The following is a 9,126-nucleotide window of genomic DNA, read 5'->3' on the forward strand; positions in this document are numbered from 1 at the left end:
TACAACAGATGAGAACTCATGCGCACACTCAATTAATTGTGTGACCGTCGATAGACCCCGTCTAAAACCGTGCTGATGTTTGTATATTAAGTTGTTTTCTTCTAAGTACTGAGTGACATGATTTGAAATAATGTGTTCCAGCAGTTTGCAGCAAGTCGACGTTAATGATATAGGACGGTAATTTTGGACTGTCATTTTGTTTCCAGATTTGTGAATGGGTATAATTTTACCACACAACCAGTCTGCTGGCAATTTGGATTGTTGGAGAGAGGCTTGAAATATTATGAAAAGATATCGGGACACCCACTCAGCATATCTTTTCAGAAATGCATTTGAAATGTCGTCTGGCCCCGACGCCTTTTTTACATCAATATTCAAAAGCAAATTAAGTATACCACTTTCCGAGACAACCAAATCTGACATACAAGGTTCATCAGAGCTGCTGACGTGGTCTACCGGCGGGTCACTCGAGACTGTAAAGACTGACTGAAAATACGTGTTAAATTCCTCTGCCACTTCAATGGGACATGATACAACCTCATCGCTTACCATCACTTCTGTTATTACTTCTTTTTTCGACGAGAAAAACCGCCAGAATTTTTGCGGAGATTCTAGCAAGAAACGAGAGAGCACATTGCCACAGTAATTTTCCCTAGCTTGGGAAATAAGATTCTTCAATTGTCGCCCCAAATTTGCAATGTCTGAGGAATTTTGTTTTGCTTTCCTTTTGCGCTTGATCTTTCGCTTTATTTGCAAAATTTCTCTTGTTACCCATGGGTGATGTCGTTGTGCTCTCACGCCCCTTGTCGGAACAAAGTGATATGTACAGTAGGAAACAATACTCTTAAATGTTTTCCATAATTCGGTAACATCACTTAACTGACTAAAATGGTCAAAATGTTCATCTAAATAATCGAGGATGGACACATCATCAGCATTTTGAAAATCTCTGACAGTACGTTCGTGACGAGCATTATCGGCAGCTGTTTTATGTAGTTCTAAGTCAAGAAACACCATTTTATGATCTGACACTCCGTCGAGCACATGTGCTTTATCCGCTTCCACTATGTTGCTAACAAAAAGTAAGTCCAGAATCGATTGGCTCGTATCTGTTACTCTTGTCGGGCTGTCCACTAACTGTTGAAGATTAAAACTGAGTGCTATATCTAATTGTTGTAGCTTATGCAAGCCGAGTCATGACGGCAACATACATCTTTAATGGAGACAGGCGTTCTTCAGTGACCATGGCTGGTTGCCGATGATCGAACCACACGAGCGCGGGGGCAGCTCGCGCACCTCAGAGTTCACGCGCCGGTCACGCCTGCCGGTCATGCAACCGCGGCATTGTTGCACTATATTACATTCCTTCCCCCTTAGGTAGGAACAGTTCCGTAGCGGATGACTGGACGTCGCTCTCGTGCTGATCTTCTGAGCGGCTGCTCCGGCTGAGCCGCTGGCGATGGCACAACCTGAGGAACAGGTCTTTCTGGGTTTCGCCTGGCAGGAGATGCTTGTGGCGTTCCATGTCCAGGCGCAGCCGTTAGTGGCAGCTTGACGTCGTAGTCAATGTCAGCTTCAAGGTTCTCATCCCAGTCAAGCCAAGCCTTCCTGAGGTGATCACGATGACGGCGATAAACTTCTCGATTGGCCAGCTGTACCTTGTAGGAGACTGGTCCTGTGACTGCAACAACCTTTGCTGCTTTCCATCGTGGTCCCGTCACAAAATTTCGGGCGTAGACGGTGTCGCCTACGTAGAACCGCTTGACCTTTGGTTGATCCGCTCCTGGATCTCTCTGGAGGTCAGGATGCAGTCTGTCCAACGGCGACCGCAGCCTCCGGCCCATCATCACCTCTCCCGGAGTCTTCCCGGTGTCCGAGTGTGGTGTCGTGTGCTGCTTAAACAAAAAACGTGAAATCTTGCACTGTGTGTCGCCTTGAGTTAGCTTCTTTAAGGCAGACTTGACTTCCCTCACCATTCTTTCTGCCCTGCCATTGCTCGCAGGATGGTACGGGGCTGTGTAGATGAAGCGAACAGCATTAAGTTTCAGGAACTCTTTCATTTCTGCACTTTTGAACGCCGTTCCGTTGTCCGACACAATTACGTCGGGCAACCCATGTGTCGCGAATAGCTTCCTCAGCGCCGTAATCACTGCAGCTGATTTCGTGGACGGCATAATCTCGACTTCGGCCCAGTTAGAAAAGGCGTCCACCACAACGAGAAAACTTTCACCTCGAACGGGTCCAGCGAAATCTACGTGCAGGCGGCTCCAGGGCTGTTCTGGCTTTATCCAAAAGTGAACAGGTGCTTTTGGATCGCTCTGCCTGTTTTCCTGGCACTGTTGGCAATGGCGCACAAAGTCTTCGATCGCTTGATCGATTTTAGGCCACCAAATGTACGCCCTGGCCGACGTTTTCATTGCTGTCATTCCTGGGTGGTTGGCATGAAGCAATTGTAGGGCCTTCCTTGTGGCTTGCTCGGGAATGACCACTCTGTTTCCCCACAGAATACAATCTCGATGCAAGGAAAGTTCTGTGCGTCTCACCTCAAAAGGTGCAAAAGATCCTCCCAGGGTTTCTTGTGGCCAACCCGAGAGTATCCATTGCTTGACTCTTGCCAGCGTAGGGTCTTGCTTTGTCAGCTTTCCGATGTCTGCTGCCTGCAGTGGAGGGTACTGGACGGCCTCGAGGAGGAGTACGTCACCTGGTGGCACTGGCTCGTCGACTTCGCTTGGTGCTGGAAGGCGGCTTAACCCGTCTGCGTTGGTGTTGTCGATTCCTAATCGAAACACCAGCTTGTAGTCGTACGCTCCCAGCAGCAAGCTCCACCGCAGCATCCTCGGTGACAGGATTTGTGGCATTGGCTTCTCTGTGTCAAAAATCCCAAGAAGCGGTTGATGATCGGTCACGATCGTGAATTCTCTTCCCGCGAGATACTGGTGAAAGTGCTTAACACCATAAACTACAGCAAGCCCTTCTTTGTCGATTTGAGCGTAATTACGCTCACTTCGCCCCAATGTTCGTGATGCATATGCTATCGGCACTTCTGCACCATCATTGTCCTTGTGAGAAAGAACTGCACCAACACCAACCGGTGAAGCGTCACACGACAAGACCAGTGGACGGGCTGGGTCGTAGCGTACTAACACTGCGTCGGAGCTGAGAAGCCCTTTTAGGTTCCGGTACGCTTTCTCATGCTCCCGCGTCCACGCCCATTTTCTTCCTTGGTCTAGAAGGCGGTGCAATGGCTCAGCAACTTCAGCTTTCCCTTCAAGAAATCTGCTGTAAAAGTTGACAAGTCCCAAAAAAGCTTGTAGTTCTTTTTTGTTCTTTGGGCTCGGCGCACTCTTGATTGCAGTCACTTTTTCTTCACTTGGGTGAATGCCAGTAGAATCAACTCTGTGACCCAAATACTCTATACTTGTTTTACCGAACTCGGATTTGTCTTTGTTTACCCGCAAACGCGAGTCTTGCAACCGCTGCATGACTGCTCTTAGTCTTTCATCATGCTCTGCCACGGTCGAGCCCGAGACAACGATATCGTCAAGATATACGACGACCCCAGGTATACCTAACAGTAAGCTGTCTACTACACGCTGGAACAATCCTGGTGCGACTGATATACCGAAAGGAAGTCGGCGAACTTTGTACAGCCCTTTCAACGTATTCACGGTGAGGACTTCTGATGACTCGTCGTCAAGTACGAGCTGCTGATAGGCCTGGGTTAGGTCTAGTTTCGTAAATATCTTACTGGACCCTAGAGTGGCAAACAACTCGGTGACAGTCGGTAGTGGATAGACGTTGCTCTTAACCGCCTTGTTGATTGTGCTACGATAATCTCCGCACAGGCGTAAAGTTCCGTTTTTCTTTCTCACCACGACGAGCGGTGTGGCCCAGTCGGAGTACTGGGTCGGCTCCAGGATGCCTTGCTTCTCCAGGCGATCTAACTCCTTGCTCACATCCTCTCGAAGGGCGAACGGCACTGGCCGACTCTTTAAAAACTTGGGTTGCACGTCGTTGAGCTCGATGTGGATCGGAGCTCCCTTGAATCCGGGCAAATCGGTGCGAAAAACCTCGGAAAACCGCGCTGTTAGCGCTTCGTCGGACGTGCTGAGGTGTCGGATGCCGTGTAACTCGATACCTAGTGGTCGAAACCAATTTCGTCCCATCAAGCTTCTTCCGTGCTGTGCCACAACCATGATTGGCAAAACAGCCTTGCGTCCTTTAAACATGACGCTCACCATTGCTTTGCCAAGTGTAGGCAATGTCTGCTTTGACCAGGTTAACAACTTGGTGGGTGTGCTCTCGATGGGAATCAGTCTCTGGTCTATCTGGCGAAACGTTTCTTCGCTCATGATAGAGCAAGACGCTCCAGAGTCAACTTCCATGATTATTTCTTGTGACTCTATCTTTACTGGCACTAGAAACTTTTCTTCGGTTTCGTGCACCTCGCAGATCGAACAGAGTTCGTCTACTTCGTAAACGCTGTCGCCCTTTTTTGTGTCTTTTCCTTTCTTTGATGTGGCTGCCTTACTGTGGCATGCCTTTGCTATATGCCCCTTCTTCTGGCATTTGTAGCAGACGGAGTCTTTAAATTTGCACATGAAAGGTTTGTGCTTACCGGTGCAACGGTGGCAGTTTTCGCTGTCTGGTTGCTTCTGAGGTTTCATAGTTGTCGCTTGAATTTCACCATCAGAGTCAACTTTGCCGCTGTGTTGCCGTTGCTTCCTGATGTCTCGCTGTTGCTGTGACGTTGCCTCTGCAGTGACGGCCAAGTCGTAGGCTACGTCGAACGTCAAGTTCCGTTCAGCCAAAAGCCGTTGCTGCACTCTCTCGGGCGCGATGCCGCAGACGAACCTGTCTCGCATCATGATTTCAAGTGGCAGTTGTCTATCTCCGAAACCGCAGTCTTCTGCCAGCTTTCGGAGCGCTGTCACGTAGTCTGCAACTGTCTCGCCGGCGTGCTGGTCGCGCTTGTAGAACAGGAACCTTGCGTAGAGTTCCGACGGCCTTGGGTGCAGATGAGCCTTGACCGCTGTCACTATCGTGGTATAGTCTGCTGCTGTCGGTCTCGTCGGCTTCACCAAGGTTACGATTAAGGAGTACGTTTCTTCTCCGCAGCAACTCAGCAGGACGGCACGCTTCTGCTCAGGCGTTGTCAGACTGTTGGCTACGCAGTACATTTCGAGTCGTTCTACGTACTCGTCCCAGGAAGCGTTGGTGCTGAGGCGATACTCGCTGATACCGCCCACAGCCATCCTTGAGGTCCGGACAACGGATGCTTGCCCGTTGTCTTCGTCCGCTTCGTCGCCAATTGTTGTGGCTTATGCAAGCCGAGTCATGACGGCAACATACATCTTTAATGGAGACAGGCGTTCTTCAGTGACCATGGCTGGTTGCCGATGATCGAACCACACGAGCGCGGGGGCAGCTCGCGCACCTCAGAGTTCACGCGCCGGTCACGCCTGCCGGTCATGCAACCGCGGCATTGTTGCACTATATTACACTAACAAAAGCTCGGAGGACGCGATTTCATTTTTACCTGGTTTTTGCTTTGCCCAATCAATATCAGCAAGATTGAAGTCTCCAGTCAAAATAATTTTAGTTTTGTCATTGAAGCGCAACGCCATGTAATCATACAATTCTTCTAAAAACCTCGGGGCGGTGTTTGGTGGCCTATATACAGCACCAACAACAAACACGTTGCCGTGAACTTTAACCTTACACCATAACACCTCCCCGTTGACAACGCAATCTAAAGGTACCAGGTCCACCGAACTTTTTGCGATAATAGCCACGCCGCCGCCCCTTAACCCTCGGTCTTTCCTAATCATTCTGTAACAAGGCGGAATAACTTCATTATCACCAATACCACTGTGAAGCCATGTTTCCGTGATGACGATCACGTGGGGGTCATGAGTTAGCAAGATTGTTTCCAAATCATCTACTTTATTCACAATACTTTGCGCATTGAAGGAAAGAAGTCGAAATGTCTTTCGATGGGGTTTCCCGGAGTGTGCTTGACGTCATTTTACACTTTTTTGTCGAGTTGCCCGATTTCTTTCTTTGCATATTTGCCCCACATTATCATCCCATTCGAAAACTTGGCCTCCTATCTTCATTTTATCGTGAATCAAGAAGACAGTTTCCCCGTTATCGCGATTGGGTTTACTGGTTTCCCACAACTGTTTGCGCTTTTGAATAGTCTGCCAAGAATAATCGTGTTCTAACGTTATTTTAGTCCCTTTCAAACACCTTCGCTTTTTTAGCACGTTTTCCTTTTCTGCGTAGTCAAGAAATTTAACTACAACTGGGCGGTTTTTGTTTGTTTTTCGCCCCACGCGATGTACACGCTCGACTGTATTAACATGAATTCCAAGTTTTTCTTCAAACACATCACCAAGTACTTTCGACCGCAATGAGTCATTTGTTTCCCCTTGAGCCTCTGGAAGACCGAAAACCATGAGGTTGTTACGGCGGTTCCGATCTTCTAAGTCGACGATTTTTTTTGGCATTCCTTCAAGTCATTATTGATTGCCTTAACATGTTTTTCAATGCTTATGATTTGAACTTTTTGTTCTTTCATTTCTTGAACTGTTGCTTCAATTTGATTTACTTTTTTTGTTAGACCTTCAAATTTGTGTTCAAATTGCTTTTGGTTATTTTTTATTTGACTTAGATCTCTCATAATCACGTTTTGTGTGTCCAGAATCGCCTTCACCATCTCTTCCATTGTAGGGTTACCACCCCCTTGGCAGTCATCAGGTCCCGGATTCGATTCAATGTCACCGCTTAACAATAAATCACGAGTGACACAAATGCACTCAATAAATAAGGTTAAGCACATCCGGGGGCAAGGCAGCAGGAAAAGGAAAGTATTGCTTGATCGTTTACAATGCAATGAGTGACAATTACTCACCTGCGTGAAGAAGATCAGAGGATTAGACATAGTGCACACATGAGTGCTGCCTTGCCCTCTGATGGCGAACCGTTCAGACAGCCCTTTTGTAGCTTCGTAGGCCACGGTTGATGTCGATGCCGATCTTGTGCTTTCGTCAAAGACGAGGCGCTTGTTTCTGCCGTCGTCCTCGTTGTCGGCGAGGAAGGTGATGCCGCTGACGTGTCCTTGAGTAGTCTTCAAACTTGATAGTGGCACAGTGACGGAGCGGTCCGCTGGGTCATGCTGGCGCGGCAACGGACAGGCCAAAGCAGCCTGAGCGATTAGGAGCTGCGTGAAGAAGATCAGAGGATTAGACATAGTGCACACATGAGTGCTGCCTTGCCCTCTGATGGCGAACCGTTCAGACAGCCCTTTTGTAGCTTCGTAGGCCACAATTGATGTCGATGCCGATCTTGTGCTTTCGTCAAAGACGAGGCGCTTGTTTCTGCCGTCGTCCTCGTTGTCGGCGAGGAAGGTGATGCCGCTGACGTGTCCTTGAGTAGTCTTCAAACTTGATAGTGGCACAGTGACGGAGCGGTCCGCTGGGTCATGCTGGCGCGGCAACGGACAGGCCAAAGCAGCCTGAGCGATTAGGAGCTGCGTGAAGAAGATCAGAGGATTAGACATAGTGCACACATGAGTGCTGCCTTGCCCTCTGATGGCGAACCGTTCAGACAGCCCTTTTGTAGCTTCGTAGGCCACGGTTGATGTCGATGCCGATCTTGTGCTTTCGTCAAAGACGAGGCGCTTGTTTCTGCCGTCGTCCTCGTTGTCGGCGAGGAAGGTGATGCCGCTGACGTGTCCTTGAGTAGTATTCAAACTTGATAGTGGCACAGTGACGGAGCGGTCCGCTGGGTCATGCTGGCGCGGCAACGGACAGGCCAAAGCAGCCTGAGCGATTAGGAGCTGCGTGAAGAAGATCAGAGGATTAGACATAGTGCACACATGAGTGCTGCCTTGCCCTCTGAATGTGAAGTTGGTTTATCTTGAGCATGAGTAAACTGTGGGATACCTTATCGGATGCTTTACAAAAATTAATGAATATGGCGTCTGTCTGTATGTTATTATCGATGTTACTGTGTATTTCATGAACAAGTTGTACAATTTGCGTTTCGCAAGAATATGATTGTCTGAACCCGTGTTGGTTTGGAAAGAGGATGAGGTTATTTTCGAAATGCTTCATGACATTTGAATATATTATGTGCTCAAGTAGCTTGCAGGGGACACTGGTTAGAGATATAGGACGATAATTTGATGGTGAAGTTCGATCCCCCGATTTGTGTATGGGGACCACTCTGCCAATTTTCCAATCTGTAGGAAGCTCGCCGGAAGACAAAGATTGTTGGAAGATTATTAACAAAAAACGAGCTGAGTGTAATTTAGTGTTTTTCAGTAATTTGGGATTAATTTTGTCGTCCCCAGAACTCGACGACAACTGTAACCTTTCTATAGAGCTTATGATACCTGCATACGTTATTTCAATGGCAGCCATGGGAGTGTGATATGCGTTGTTAAGATGAGGCATGCTACTGTGGTGATCTGTGGTGAAGACTGAGGTGAAATAGTCGTTAAGACAGTTGGCGCTTTCTTCATCCGATAATGGCAACCGATCATCGCTCATTAGTTGTACAGGTCTACACGTTTTTGGATTAATTACCTCCCAGAACTTTTTAGGTTTATTGCGAAGAATGTTTACTAAGTCATTGTTAAAGAATTTTGCCATCGCCTCTGTAATAGATTTCTTATAAATTTTAGCAATATCATTGTACTGTTTCCAAGCGAGATCGGTAGTCAGTTGTTTGGCACGGCTAAATAGTCTTTTCTTTTTTCTGTTTAGTTGGTTAAGCGTTTTTGTGAACCAGGGATTTGATTTGTCACAAGTTAGGTTTATTGATGGGATGTAAGTGTCGGCAAGGTATGCAAGTTTATTTCTGAAGAGAATCCAGTTTTCATCAACTGTCCTGCTCATACAGCAATGCTGAAAACTATCGAAAAATATTTCAAGCTCATTGTTAATTGCGGAGTAATTCTTATTCTCTTACTCTCGTTGGCGATTGGTGTAATGAGTGGGAAATGCAACTGAACCCCGCGAAGACTTCACTTACGCATAATCAGGAAAATTAAACCTTTGAAATTCACGTATCAAGTAAATAATGTTCCAGTAGCCGAAGTGAATGAATACTAATATC

General features: G+C 47.5%; 1 protein-coding gene and 1 pseudogene across 3 annotated transcripts; both read right to left on the reverse strand.

The window, feature by feature from the left end:
• Positions 1-1,206: 1,206 nt before the first annotated feature.
• On the reverse strand, positions 1,207-2,708 carry LOC120846013 (uncharacterized protein K02A2.6-like). Of its 3 annotated transcripts, none has more exons than XM_040217603.3 (2): positions 2,544-2,708; positions 1,207-2,428 (listed from the first exon to the last, which is right to left on the reverse strand). In XM_040217603.3, the coding sequence occupies exon 2, from the start codon at positions 2,424-2,426 to the stop codon at positions 1,374-1,376; it is 1,053 nt and encodes a 350-aa protein (XP_040073537.1). In that variant the 5' UTR covers positions 2,427-2,428; positions 2,544-2,708; the 3' UTR covers positions 1,207-1,373. The 3 variants fall into 3 exon arrangements, with proteins under 3 accessions (XP_040073537.1, XP_042149215.1, XP_040073538.1); XM_042293281.1 differs by lacking the exon at positions 2,544-2,708 and having other exon boundaries at positions 1,207-2,014; positions 2,231-2,450; XM_040217604.3 differs by lacking the exon at positions 2,544-2,708 and having other exon boundaries at positions 1,207-1,892; positions 1,974-2,450.
• Positions 2,709-5,512: 2,804 nt separating this feature from the next.
• Positions 5,513-7,873, reverse strand: LOC121837723 (annotated as a pseudogene).
• Positions 7,874-9,126: the final 1,253 nt, after the last annotated feature.

This window comes from Ixodes scapularis, unplaced genomic scaffold (genome assembly GCF_016920785.2).
Source record: "Ixodes scapularis isolate PalLabHiFi unplaced genomic scaffold, ASM1692078v2 PGA_scaffold4__175_contigs__length_147842914, whole genome shotgun sequence".
In the NCBI taxonomy this organism is placed as follows: domain Eukaryota; kingdom Metazoa; phylum Arthropoda; class Arachnida; order Ixodida; family Ixodidae; genus Ixodes; species Ixodes scapularis.